At 53.7% G+C, this 14,101-nt stretch overlaps 1 protein-coding gene across 3 annotated transcripts in view; it reads left to right on the top strand.

Moving 5' to 3' along the window:
* Positions 1-14,101, top strand: part of UBE2O (ubiquitin conjugating enzyme E2 O) — a 69,053-nt gene that overhangs the window by 48,569 nt on the left and 6,383 nt on the right. The window contains exons 2-15 of one of the 3 annotated variants that reach the window (XM_017884887.1): positions 3,410-3,469; positions 3,666-3,776; positions 6,284-6,381; positions 6,874-6,937; positions 7,825-7,968; positions 8,428-8,537; positions 8,680-8,755; positions 9,054-9,526; positions 9,986-10,140; positions 10,392-10,504; positions 10,593-10,721; positions 11,084-11,176; positions 12,175-12,871; positions 13,134-13,270. In XM_017884887.1, coding sequence (XP_017740376.1) covers positions 3,410-3,469; positions 3,666-3,776; positions 6,284-6,381; positions 6,874-6,937; positions 7,825-7,968; positions 8,428-8,537; positions 8,680-8,755; positions 9,054-9,526; positions 9,986-10,140; positions 10,392-10,504; positions 10,593-10,721; positions 11,084-11,176; positions 12,175-12,871; positions 13,134-13,270 — 2,460 coding nt within the window. Of the gene's footprint in view, positions 1-3,409; positions 3,470-3,665; positions 3,777-6,283; positions 6,382-6,873; positions 6,938-7,824; positions 7,969-8,427; positions 8,538-8,679; positions 8,831-9,053; positions 9,527-9,985; positions 10,141-10,391; positions 10,505-10,592; positions 10,722-11,083; positions 11,177-12,174; positions 12,872-13,133; positions 13,271-14,101 lie in introns of all 3 variants that reach the window. The other 2 variants (XM_017884886.1, XM_017884884.1) reach the window with 2 other exon arrangements.

Below are 14,101 nucleotides of genomic sequence, written 5' to 3'. Positions count from 1 at the left end.
AAAAAAAAAAAAAAAAAAGGAAATGTTAGACAATCAATAGCTCACCAACTCAGGTTGTTTAGAATTTCAGAGCCCATGAGGACAGTTGAAATCTCTTCACCTCCCGATCCCAGATCCCCTCCTAGTAACAATTTTTTTAAAACTATAAGCAAGGCACCCCTGAACGGTAGGGATTGGGTTTATTCCACGGTTTAGTTTTGTTCACAAATCTGGTGTTTTCCCGGAGTGGGCACAGTGCCCTCTAGTGTTCACCTGCCAGGCCGGCTGGCCCCTGTCATTTGCTCTTTGGAGGTAGAAGGGGAAGTAGAGGGCAAACTGCGCCCAGCAGGCATCTGCAGTCAGTGGCCGCCACTGCTGCCTTCCACTTGCCCCAGAAATGAAGAGAGTGTTTATTTCTTTCATAAGCAGAAGAATCACTGTCTTTAAATGTGTAGACCGCCGGAAGTCTTTTCCTGTCTCTCTAGCTCTGGGGAGAGATGAGTTTTTTATGTGGTTAAGAGAACAGACTCTGGGGCCAAACTGCCTGAGTTCAGGTCCCAGCCCCACTACTTATGAGCTTGATGACATTGAATGCATTATTTTCTCTGTCTCAGTTTGCGTATCTGCGAAATGAGCATGGCAGTGAGGTGCTTCACGGGTTGTGGAGCACCTCATGAGTGAAAGCAGCGAAGCACCTGGAGAACTGTCTGGCAGGTAGGAAGCACCTGGTTAGCATGAGGTGGAAAACTCCAGAGCTCTTGCATTCACCAGGAGCACAGCGGTTCCTTCCTGACGGGGGCACTGAAAGGCTTTGTGAAGCAGGTCGCGCACATGGGGCAGGGAGAGGAGGACGTTTGGAAGGAACTGTTCAGTGGAGTGGCTTACAGATGGGAGTGTGTGGGCTTATTTGGAGAAAGCCATTGCCCAGTATGGGTGGGGTATAGGAAGTTAGGAAGGAAAGTCACGAGAGCCTCCCAAGTCATCCTAAGTCCTTCCAGATGCCATTGTCTCAGGTTCTAATTCCCAGTGGAAGGGAGTGTAGCCACCATGTCACCATCCCCCAGCCCCTTGTCACTCCCAGTCTGCTCCCAGCACCATCAGGGCTTTGGAGAAACGTAATGCCTTGTCATAGAAAGGTCAGAAGAGCCCCTGGAGGCAGCGTCCTGGTGGGGTGGAGCTGCTCTTGTCTGGAGACCCCATGGGAAGAATGGCATTTGCTTCCAGGCTCCTTCTCCTGGGAACACTGGGCACTGCCTGCCCTGCCAGCCTCTGGCCTTGCCACCATGCCAGTTTTCACCAGCTGTTTTTTTTCTGCTTCAGCCTCAGAGTTGACATCTCAGTTTCTCCTGCATTCCCGAGGGTGCAGTTAGGCTGAACAGAGTGTCCCATCAGTGCCTGCACTGATTTAGGTCTGTGTCTGCGCTGCTCTTGCCTCCTTTCCTGGCTGCTCTCTCAGGGACCCCCAAGTGGTGGAGGCAGCCCTCCCGCCACATGTGGTACAGTCCCCCTTGCTTTGGAGTCTGCTGTCCTGCAGCTTCTGACTTCTCTGGGAGCAATTGTGGCCTTTTGAAGTCTAAAATGGGAGCAGGGGATTAAGATAGGGTGGGGCAGCGCAAAAAATACCATGTCTCAGAGTGGAGATTTGGGCACAGAGGGTTACAGCACAGAATGTTCTTTGAGTTAGAAAAGTGGCACTGTCACACCAACATGCCCCTGCAGCCTCCTGGGGTCTTGAAGCAGAGATAAGGAGAGCCTGACCTTTCAGGGGTCTTCACCCTGCAGCTCACAGGGCCGGTGATCACAGCTGCCGGCCTTGCTGAGCACCTACTCTGTACCGTGCACCATGTGCCACCTGTGGTCCACTGCCTTGGTGACTCCACCTCAGCCATGCTGAGACGGCTGCCGTCATCCCTCCTTCCACGTGTCGGCAGGAGTGGTTTGCCTGACTTTCCTGTGTCTGACTCGAGAACCCTGCATTTACTGGGCTCGTTGTCATTTGAAACTTGGGATCATACCTGGATGCAGTGGCTCACGCCTGTAATCCCAGCACTTTGGGAGGCTGAGGCAGGCAGATCACAAGGTCAGGAGTTCGAGACCAGCCTGGCCAACATGGTGAAGCCCCATCTCTACTGAAAATACAAAAATTAGCCGGGTGTGGTGGCACGTGCCTGCAGTCCCACCTACTTGGGAGGCTGAGGCAGGAGAATTGCTTGAACCCGGGAGGCGAAGGTTGCTGTGAGCCCGAGACTGTACCATTACACTCCAGTCTGGGCAATACAGCAAGACTCCATCTCAATAAAAAAAAACAAAACTTGCACTCACGAGTTCCTGTGGGACTGTCTGCACTGCTGGTTGGTGCTGGGGTCCATTGCTTTTCTTTCCTTTTTTTGTGAGTCATGTTCTTCTACTAACAGAGTTTGTTTTAGTTGTCGTTGCCAGCAATTAAGTGACCTTGAGCCAGTGTCTTCCTTTTTCAGCGACTTGGTTCTCCTTTCTTGGTGGTGAACTCTCGGTGCCCCCAGGTCAAGGGAGGCCACCACGGAGGAGTGTCTGGTTGGCAATTTGAGGAAACCGCTCTCCAGCCACGTGGTTTGGGGTCTTGGAGGTGGACACACACAGAGACCCGTCCATGATTATGACCCAGCGAAGAACCATTGAGGAGCTGCCCCAGGTTGGAGGAACCAGCTAAAAAAGAAGGCAGGCTGGCCTGGTGGGAGCGTCTCCTGCCTGGGCTGTTGGGAGATGGAGCAGCAGGAGGCAGCGGCCGCTGCCAGTTGTGCATAAAGGGACAATCAGGTGCTCGTGCAGTTGGCCAGGCTCCAAGAGCCAACCATCCTGAGGGTTACTTAGCAGCCTGCAGGGCTCCAAGCACAGCAGATAAGGCGCAGGCCGCAGCTGGTCAGGAGGATAACCCAGATTAGAACGTGGTGTCCGGTGATAGCCAGGCTTCAGGATGACCCACCGCAGCCCAGTGTCCTGCTCCTCCCCCAGCCCACTCTCCCTCAGCACTGATCAGCTAGGACAGGCACTTGCAGAGGGCAGAAAAAAGATTTAACACAAAGCAAATGTTTTGCTCTCTGTAGAATGGGCTGTTAAATCCTTCATTAAAGTGCGACCTTATGTGATCTGTCATTGAGCCCCACTGTTCAGCGTGAGGACGGATACCTCCGGCGAGCCGAGTGTTTGCCTTTGGTGGGCGAGACAGTGACTGCAGGGGCCCCAGGAGGCCTGTGGACATGACGCGCTCCTCCGTGGGTCGCGGTGCTGGTCGGAGGTGTGTGCGGTCTGTGAAAATGCTGCTAGCGGAACACTTAGGATTTGTGCACTTAGCAGTGTGGATGTGACACTTCAGAAGTTGGAAGAAAACCGTATTCTGTGTTGGCTTTAGAGCCCATTTTCTCACATCTCTCACGTTTCCATTCTTTTACAGCTGAAACTAGAGGACCGTTCTGTGGTGCCCCGAGATGTGGTCCGGCACATGCGATCTACCGTGAGTCCTGCGTCCCCACCCCAGCCCTGGGCCTGGGGGCAGCCACCTTAGGGACTTGAGCCTGCCCACCTTGTACTCTGTATGTGGGAGAGCTGGCCAGCTCCGCAGGGGGCGCGCTGGGGTTGCCTGGGCTGGGTCTCCCATGGTGACCAGGGCTGCTGCACCGTGGGACTTGCATGCCTCTTCCCTCCCCCAGGACAGTCAGTGTGGCACGGTGATTGACGTCAACATCGACTGCGCTGTCAAGCTCATTGGCACCAACTGCATCATCTATCCTGTAAACAGCAAGGACCTACAGCACATCTGGGTGAGCCAGCCCTGTCTTCTCATCATGCTTTCTGGGCCCTCTGGTTCTCTCGGCAGCACGACCTGTGCGCTACAGCCTCCTCCCTGCTCTTGCCAAGCACAGCCTTCCTGGGTCAGAAGGCGGAGCACAGCAGCCAGCTGGCTCCTATAGCCTTGTTTTCGCTGCTTTCAAGTAAGCCATTTAGATGTGAGGTCAGGACGTGCCCTTCCCCAACCCCAGCGTAGGCTACCAGTGTGGTTATCTTTAAGTGTTTTCCTTTCTCCTCTAATATTTCTTTTAAAAAAATTAATTATTTCCAATTATTTATTTTTTTAATGATTTTAAACTTACCAAAAGTTGTAAATTCCTGTGTCCCTCTCATCCGGGTTCCTCAGCTGTTAAGATTTCACTCCATTTGCTCCATCACCTTCCCTCCCTCCTCCCCGAGATCCCCCTCCAGTCTTTTTTATTCCCAAAACATTTGAGAGCAAGCTACAGATATGATGCCCTGTCACCCACCCCCAAATACACACACCTCTTGTGTATTTTCCAAAAATACGGACAGCCTCCTGTGTAACCACCATATGACCCCCAGATTGAGAAATGGACGTTGATAATTACTGTCCAGTCCACAGACCACATGCAGTTGTCCCAACACTACTGTTTTCTTCTTTGCGGATCCAGGACCCAATTCAGGAACACATCTTGCATTGAGTTGTCATCTCTTCATTTTCTCTCCAATCGGGAATCATTTCCCAGCCTTTCTTTGTCTTCCATGCCCTGAACAGTGATACATTTAGTAACTTGACCCTCAGCCTGGGTCTGTCTGGTGTTGCCTCATGCCCACGGCTTCTTTGCAGACCCGCCGCAGAGCTCTGCGCTGGTCCATGGTACCCCATAGCCAAAGTGCTGCGGTTGTTCACTTTGACCCCTGGTCATGTTGTTGTCCACCAGATCTCTCCACCATAAACTCACCATTTACCCCCGTTAAGTGATTGTATTTTGTGGGAACATAGTCCCGGATTGTGTCTGTACCCTGTCATTTGTCAAACTGAAATCCACCAGTTTTAGCGTCCATTCACAGTTCTGCCTGCACCAGCCATTGCTCTGATGTTGCTAAATGGTGGTTTTATGACTCCCTTGTTCCCCCTCATTTCTTTTAGCTGGCATTCTGCTCTGTAGAAGAGCTTTATCTTCTGCCCCATTTATGTATTCATTTTTTTTATCGCTGTGAACTTAGAGATTTCTGTTTTATTCATGGGTTATAATTAATTACTACTTTTATCTGTTCTGTTGTTTAGGTGGTCCCAGATCTAGCCAGTGGGAGCCACTTCAAGCTGGCTTTCATGTCCTTCTCACATGGCCCTTTCTGTTGGTTTTTTAAGCACTTGCTTTCTTTCTGGCATGAGGTGTGCCAGGCTCATCTTGTACTTTTTGTAGTCCAGCCCCAGAATCAACCATTTCTCCAAGAAGCCTCATTGCTTTCAGAGAATGGTATTTTTAAAACCCAAGATCTGGATGCTAGGTGTGCTAATTGCTACTTGGCCCTTTTGGGACACACTAGGAAATACACACGTATTACATGTATACACACATCTAAATATATCACTGCCTGCAGTATGTGTATATTAAAATATATGAGTTCAGGCAGAGTTCACGGGTGCGGTGGCTCATGCCTATAATCCCAACACTTTGAGAGGCTGAGGCAGATGGATCACTTGAGCTCAAGAGTTTAAGACCAGTCTGGGCAACATGGTGAAACCCCATCTCAACCAAAAAAAAATATGAAAAAATTGGCCAGGCCTGGTGATACATGCCTGCAGTCCCAGCTACTCAGAAGACTAAGGTGGGAGAGTCACTTGAGCCCATAGATGGAGGTTACATTGAGCCAAGATCATACCATTGCACTCCAGTCTGGGCAATAGAGCAAGACCCTGTCTCTAAAAAAATAAAAATAAAGTAAAATAAAATATGTGAGTTAATCCTGATACATCCACTTCCACCTAAACACCTCAGACTCCTCTTCCTTCTCCTCCTTCGTGCTCCCTTTCTGTTAGTAAACAAACACCTGGGCACCTTCTCCAACAGTGAGGGCCTTGGCTCTCGATATCCTTGATGTGTTAATGTATTTACTCAGAGCACTGTCCATATAGCCATCCCCCAGTGGTGTGGCTGCCTCCTCTGCCTGCCACCTCCACAGCCTACTTGCCAGGTGTCCTGTGTCCATGGTTGTCCCATGTCCATGGATGCCATCAGGCCTCTGCCCCTGCATCACCCACCCCGTTCCCTCCAGGCAGCCCCAAAGCCAACACCACTTCCTCCTCACTGGGAAGAGCAGCTGGGATGCAGCCTAGAACTTGTAGGGAGGGCCTGCTGCTGCAGCTGTTTAGGGCTAGTAGCCAACCGGTCCAGACAATGAGTCATCTAGATCCTCCCGCTTCCTGTCTCAGTGGGGCATAGAGGAATCTGTGCCCTCAACATGGACATTGTCTGCTGCGTCTCACTGCCCCTGCCCCCTTGGTCTGCAGCCCTTCATGTATGGGGACTACATTGCCTATGACTGCTGGCTGGGGAAGGTCTACGACTTGAAGAACCAGATCATCCTGAAGCTATCCAACGGTGCCAGGTAGAGTCTCACCACGAGAGAGCCATTGGCTTGGGAAGGACAGCCTCTTGGAAAGAGGGGAGGAGGAGGGTGTTTCCTCCTGGGGACAGTGATGGCAGGTTTGATCAAGGGCAGTGACAGATGTTGCAGGCATCCAGGGCCTGCAAATCAGGGCCTAACCTTGTACCATTCTCCTTATCTGCCGTGGCCTAATTCTGTTGCTCAGTTTCTGATCTGTCCTGGCATAGGGAGAAACATTTTCATTGAGGGTATCTGCTGGAGGCTGATGCTTTACTTGAGGCACTGTGAGGGTGCTGAGCAAGCAATCCAGTGGCACTTGGGGTCTTGTTCATTGTGGGAGAGTTTCTTGTACTACCTCGGGCTGTTAATGGTTGAAAACGAATTGTGCTATTTAGGGCATGTGGCACATTGGCATCTCAGGATTGCAGCTGTTTGGTACTCACTGTGTCCCCTCTGATTTAGAACAGACTAAACCTCTGTTCTCTGTTTTAGGTGCTCCATGAACACAGAAGATGGCGCCAAGCTCTACGACGTCTGCCCGCACGTCAGCGACTCGGTAGTGTGCTCCATCCAGGCCAGCACCTTTCTCTGATCGCTCAGTCCTCTGGAAGGAGGACTTCTTAGCAAAGAGCTTGTAGCTGGACCCAGCTAAACAGAGCAGTTTCCTAGAAAAGGGGCGGGTGCGCGCCAGAGGATCTAAAAGTTTGGGTATAGGCAGAAAATATTAGAACCTATTTTTTTTTTTTTTTTCTTTGAAACAGAGTCTCACTCTCTTGCCCAGGCTGGAGTGCAGTGGTGCGTTCTCGGCTCACTGCAACCTCAGCCTCTTGAGTAACTGGGATTACAGGCTTGTGCCACCACGCCCAGCTAATTTTTATATTTTTAGTGGAGATGAGGTTTCACTGTGTTGGCCAAGCTGGTCTTGAACTCCTGACCTCAGGTGATCTGCCCACCTCAGCCTCCCAAAGTGCTGGGATTACAGGCATGAGCCACCGCGCCCACAGTATTAGAACTTTTATTTGCATTTTTGTTAGCTTTTTTCTCATCCTTTAAGGTCCCACTTTGTCTCTCTCAGTACAGGATGATGTAGTGGTTACAATAGTACATGGACACACACAGCAATCAAGTAGATATACAGGAGGTGTGTGAGCAAACAGGTTTCAGGACCACTGCTCTCTGGAGCCTTGTTCCTCAGAGTGTGAGCCCTTGACCAAGGAGCATGGAATGAGTCACCTATGTTTGAACAAGGGTGTCAGGTGACCTCTGCGGACCCGGGGTTTGGGAAGTGCTGATCTGGAGCCACAGGACTTGTTTTCGGGCGTGTGGGGCCTGTGTGTGAGTGGGCTTCTGCAGGTGGGCAGCCAGCAGGCACAGGCGTGGGGAGCACGGTCACCCAAGGAGACACCGCTCACAGGGACTTTCCTCTGGCCCCACATCCTGCAGGGTCTCTTCTTTGACGATTCCTACGGCTTCTACCCAGGCCAGGTACTCATTGGCCCTGCCAAGATCTTCTCCAGCGTCCAATGGCTGTCGGGTGTCAAGCCCGTGCTCAGCACCAAGAGCAAGTTCCGAGTGGTGGTAGAAGAGGTGGGTCTGGGCCCAGGGCCGGGAAACCGAATCCTTGACCTCTGCACCCTGGAGCTGAGCTGCCGCTCCTTTCCTGCCCGCTCTGAGGGTTGAGCCCCACTCTTTGACATCTGGACCCTGTTGATCTCAAAGGGCTTTGAGGATAAAGGGAACCCGGGCTCTGGTCATAGTGACCAAAAGACAGATGTCCCCCAGCCCAGCCTGTACAGGCTGAGCAAGGTGGGAGGGTAGCAAGTGGCAGTACCAGTGGCCCCTGGCTGGTATGAGCAGTGACACTGGTCCTAGGCATTGGGTGTGGGCCGTGGTTACATTTGGGGTCTGCTCTGATGTGTCTGTACTTGGTGCTATACTAGGAAGATCAGTTTCCTGCTCTGGAGGTCGAGTGGGCTTTGGGCAACTGGCTAAAGAGAGTGCTGTCAGAGCCTGCCCTGACTGGCCTGTCCCACCTGCCATCCCCAGGTGCAGGTTGTAGAACTGAAAGTTACATGGATTACCAAAAGTTTCTGTCCAGGGGGCACGGACAGCGTCAGCCCCCCACCCTCTGTCATCACCCAGGAAAACCTAGGCAGGTGAGCACGCCCTTACTGCCAGCAACCCAGAGGCACGCGCGGAACAGGCCTCTGGACCCTGGCCACATGCCCGGGGAGGCTCAAGAACACTGCTGGCCTCCCAGGAGTCCAGCTCAGCTCACCCCGCTTGTTTCCCAACCAGGGTGAAGCGTCTCGGATGCTTTGACCATGCTCAGCGGCAGCTTGGGGAGCGCTGTCTGTATGTCTTCCCAGCCAAGGTAGAGCCAGCCAAGATTGCCTGGGAATGTCCAGAAAAAAACTGCGCCCAGGGGGAGGGCTCTATGGCCAAGAAGGTATGTCCTTGGGGTTGGGGTTGGTGGGCATTTGAGGAACTGGCCTTGAGCCATTTCCATGGCCAAAAAGGACTGTCTGTGCTTTAGGCCTTGGGGGGCAGCCCTGATGACCCTTGCCGGCTACTCAGGTGTATACAACTGTCATCCCCCCAGCCTGAGATGCCTAGGACCAGGCCTGCCCAGGTGCACCTCACAGCCCATCCTCTCTGCTCCACCCTTGCAGGTGAAGCGCCTGTTGAAGAAGCAGGTTGTGCGGATCATGTCGTGCTCCCCAGACACCCAGTGTTCCCGGGACCATTCCATGGAAGACCCAGACAAGAAGGGGGAAACCAAAGCAAAGAGTGAAGCGGAGTCTGCCAGCCCCGAGGAGACGCCCGATGGTTCTGCTAGTCCAGTGGAGATGCAGGACGAGGGTGCAGAGGAGCCCCACGAGGCAGGAGAGCAGCTGCCCCCATTCCTGCTAAAAGAAGGCAGAGATGACAGGCTGCACTCGGCAGAGCAGGACGCAGATGATGAGGCTGCTGACGACACAGACGACACCAGCTCGGTGACCTCCTCTGCCAGCTCCACCACTTCCTCCCAGAGTGGCAGTGGCACAAGTCGCAAAAAGAGCATCCCCTTGTCCATCAAGAACTTAAAGCGCAAACACAAAAGGAAGAAGAATAAAATCACTCGAGATTTCAAGCCAGGGGACAGGTAAACTTGGAGTTGTGCCCCTCCCCAGCGGCGTCAGCGTGAAGCCAGGCAGAGTGCGCGTCCCCTGGATGTGCGTGCCTGCGCTTGCACACACACCTCTGCATGCCTTGTAGTGGCTCAGGGACGCCCATCCGAGACAGCGTAGGCGCCTGGGGTAGGCCGTGGTGGAAAGCGGAGACTGAGGAGTGGTGCAGAGGGTGGGATGGTGGTGGCCTTAAGCTTGGCCTTCTGGGAACACATTTGCCTGAGCTCTCCCAAGTGGGTCCCGTTCTCAGAGAATGCATGGCCTCGGAACCCTGGGTGAGCTTCCTGTGCACCAGAAACTCATCCTGCCAACCTGGGATTCAGAGTTTCAGGTTACTAAGCCCACAGGGACAGGAAGGGACAGAAAGATTCTCTGCCCTTTCCACGGGCGGGGGTGGGGTTTGCATGGCCTGCTGACTGGCCTGCATCTGGCAGGGTGGCAGTGGAGGTGGTGACCACGATGACCTCAGCCGACGTGATGTGGCAGGATGGCTCTGTGGAATGCAACATCCGCTCCAACGACCTCTTTCCTGTACACCACCTGGACAACAATGAGTTCTGCCCCGGAGACTTCGTGGTAGATAAGCGAGGTAGTGCCAGCTCTGGAAGGGCAGCCAGCAGGGTGGTCGCCAGTGAGGGCCCAGGTTGGGGCTTGTGGAGAATGGGCAGTGGATCTGGGGTCAGAGCTAAAATGAGGTCCAGAAGGGAACTGCCCTCATGAAGGGGTCTCACCACTTCCAAGACGGGGAAAGGTCACGGTTTGCACCCTACACTGGCTTGAGATGTGGACTCCTTAGCCAGGATCCCTTAGCTAGTCACGTTCCTTCCTCTGGTTCCCTAGTCCAGAGCTGTCCAGACCCTGCTGTCTACGGCGTGGTACAGTCTGGGGACCACCTCGGCCGTACCTGCATGGTGAAGTGGTTCAAGCTGCGGCCGAGTGGGGACGATGTGGAGGTGTGTGCAGCCCCTACTGCTTTCTTCAGGTGGGCTCTGGGGTTAGGTGTAGGACCCGTAGCTCATGACAACCTGTCCTGTGCCACAGCTGATTGGAGAAGAGGAAGACGTGAGTGTTTACGACATTGCTGACCACCCTGACTTTAGGTTCCGTACAACTGACATCGTCATCCGCATCGGCAATACTGAGGACGGGGCTCCTCACAAGGAGGATGAGGTGTGCCTTCCAATTCAAGTTCTGGATCGCTGCTCACTGCCCTGTGCACCAGCTGCAGTCCCTGATGCTGCCACCAGGTGGCTCTAGGAGACAAGACCTGAAAGTCCTCTGGGCTCAGTGTCCCCAGGAGGGCAGCTACCCCAAAGTCAAGCTGCTGCTCAGCCCTAGCAGCCACAGAAGGACTTGTTTCCCTGCCTCACTTCTGGGGTCAGGCTTCTTCAGCTGCCGCTGGTTACATTTACCAGAGGAGCTAAGTTCTTGTCACAAGCTGGGTGGGCATGATGTCAGTCACTGCAGAGCACCTGAGGGGCTGGGGAGCTGGAGCTTGAGCTGGACCGCCTGACTTTGTCCCCTTTGCCCAGCAGCCATCGGTGGGCCAGGTGGCCCGTGTGGACGTCAGCAGCAAGGTGGAGGTGGTGTGGGCTGACAACTCAAAGACCATCATCCTGCCCCAGGTGAGGCTCTGGCTAGACCCCCTGCTGGGCTTGTGACTGTGGCAGCTTGGGCTGGGGACCACCGTCGTGTAGCCAGAAGATGGGCTCTCAGGTCTTCCTGGTGAGATCTCAGCGAAAGCATGAGGGGCAAGACAGGCATTCCACACAGCCCTTGGTGCAGGGTTGGGGGCAGCCCGCAGTTGGCCCACCAGCCTTGCTTCTCCCAGCAGTCTCTTCCCGGCCATCCATCGCTGGTGCATGTAGACTTCCACAGACCTCCAGGATTCTCCTGGATTGTGAGCTCACTGTGCTGCGAAGAAAGCAGGTTCCCTCCTAAAAGGAGATGGAAACTTTCCTACCACCCTTTCTAGAAAGCTCTAACAGAGAAGGGGAGAAAGGAGCTGATGCAGTTCTAACCCCAGCTGTTGGGTCCTGAGCAGAAGAGCTACACGGGCTCTCCTTCCCTCGCTTCCTGGTTGGAGCCACACAGCCCAGCTTTCCTCTCCTGGTCCGCACAGGGGGCGGGAATGGGAGTGGGAATGGCTTGCCCCATCACCTTAACGGCCATTTCAGGGAAGGCAGCAGGATATGTCGGCCCTTCCACATGTCCCTTCCTGTCATATGTTCCCAGCTCCCAGTGCAGCCCCACAGGGGCCTCCTTGGCTGTATCATCAGCTGACCCTGAGCTTTTCAGGTGTAGGGCTGGACCTGCCAAGGTCCCCTACTGCCTTGGGCAGATGCTGACCAAGTGCACAGAGCAGGAGGGGAGGCTGGAACAGACCACTGTTTTAGGGCTTTGGGTCCGGCTTAGGGGTGGCACAGGTGAAGGGCCTCTCCCAGAGACCTAGGGACTGCAAAATCCAGAACAGAGGGCAGGGAAAGAGTGGAATGAGGTTGCCACGGCCTCATGAGCCCAGTCCCCATCAGCTGTGTGGATCAGGGATCCCCAGAGCTCCTCCGCAGTGGTAGGGAGGTGACTTCCTGTCTGCATTACTGTGGCACTTCCCTTCTGCCCCCAGCACTTGTACAACATCGAGTCTGAGATTGAGGAGTCAGACTACGATTCGGTAGAAGGCAGCACCAGCGGGGCATCCTCAGATGAATGGGAAGATGATAGTGACAGCTGGGAGACGGACAATGGGCTGGTGGAGGACGAGCACCCCAAGATAGAGGAGCCCCCCATCCCACCCCTAGAGCAACCAGCGGCCCCTGAGGAGGACAAGGGAGTGGTGATCAGTGAAGAGGCAGCCACAGCTGCTGTCCAAGGGGCTGTGGCCATGGCCGCCCCCATGGCCGGGCTGATGGAGAAGGCTGGCAAGGACGGGCCGCCCAAGAGCTTCCGGGAGTTGAAAGAGGCCATCAAGATCCTGGAAAGCCTCAAGAACATGACCGTGGAGCAGCTGCTGACAGGCTCGCCCACCTCTCCAACTATGGAGCCTGAGAAGCCAACTCGGGAGAAGAAGTTTCTAGATGACATTAAGAAGCTACAGGAAAACCTCAAGAAGACCCTGGACAATGTGGCCATTGCAGAGGAGGAGAAGATGGAGGCAGTGCCCGACGTAGAGCGCAAGGAGGACAAGCCCGAGGGGCAGTCACCTGTGAAGGCTGAGTGGCCCAGCGAGACCCCGGTGCTCTGCCAGCAGTGTGGTGGCAAGCCTGGCGTCACCTTCACCAGCGCCAAGGGCGAGGTCTTTTCTGTGCTGGAGTTTGCACCCTGTGAGTCAGCCCTTGCCCGGTCTTTGCCTTCCCTGCCTTCTCAGGGCTCCTGTTTGTGTCACCAGATCTGGGTACAGGGTGGTTAGTCCCCTTGCCGGCCCCCAGCTACTGCCCCCAAAGTATTTCACTGTGTGATCACAGTGCTGAGGCCAGGAGCGGCGAGTGGAAAGTCTGTGGGTGTGTTCACCTTTCTAGCCAGGTTTGCAGATGGAGCTCCAGGACTTCTCCATGAGGGACTGACTGTTCTCTTTTCCCCCTCTAGCAAATCATTCTTTTAAGAAAATTGAGTTCCAGCCTCCAGAAGCCAAGAAGTTCTTCAGCACAGTGCGGAAGGAGATGGCGCTGCTGGCTACCTCACTGCCTGAGGGCATCATGGTCAAGACTTTTGAAGATAGAATGGCAAGTAGGCTTGGCATGGGCAGGTGCAGATGTGTTTTGTGGGCACCCAGTGCCCAAGAGGTCACCAACCTTGGGTCCCCAAACCTCTGGGGCTGACTGGCACCTGCGAAAACATTCACCCACCCACCTTTTACAGGGGCGGTCACAGGCGCAGTCAGGTGAGGGCTGACTCAGCTGTGTGTCCAGGCCAGATGGTTCTTTTTTTCCTCCCTCCTTTAAAAAATTGCTTTGAAATAGGCCGGGTGCGGTCGCTCACAACTGTAATCCCAGCACTTTGGGAAGCCAAGGCGGGTGGATCACCTGAGGTCAGAAGTTCGAGACCAGCCTGACCAACCTGGTGAAACCCTGTTCCTACTAAAAATACAAAAATTAGTCAGATCTGGTGGCAGGTGCCTATAATCCCAGCTACTTGGGAGGCTGAGGCAGGAGAATCACTTGAACAGGGGAGGCAGAGGTTGCAGTGAGCTGACGTTATGCCACTGCACTCCAGCCTGGACAACAGAGTGAGACTCCCATCTCCAAAAAAAAAATTACTTTGGAATTAATTATATTATGATTACTCCTCAAGCCTACTTTTCTTTTTGAAAAATTAAAACATTACAGATCCTTTGAGTGGAAATGGAAGAGCTAAAGTTGCCTTTGACCAGCCCTCACTTCTGTTTCTCCCCGAATCGTAGGCCTCTTCCCACACCCAGAGGATTATTAGAAGTTTAGTGGGTCTCCTTCCAATGGATGCCCTTTTTTTATATTTTTACTTTTTTTTGTTGTTGTTGTTGTTGAGACGGAGTCTCGCTCTGTCGCCCAGGCTGGAGTGCAGTGGCCGGATCTCAG

Source organism: Rhinopithecus bieti, unplaced genomic scaffold (assembly GCF_001698545.2).
Source record: "Rhinopithecus bieti isolate Rb0 unplaced genomic scaffold, ASM169854v2 scaffold_13400, whole genome shotgun sequence".
Classification (NCBI taxonomy): domain Eukaryota; kingdom Metazoa; phylum Chordata; class Mammalia; order Primates; family Cercopithecidae; genus Rhinopithecus; species Rhinopithecus bieti.
Note: the sequence above shows the minus strand (reverse complement) of the source record. Positions and strands in the feature narration are given on the sequence as shown.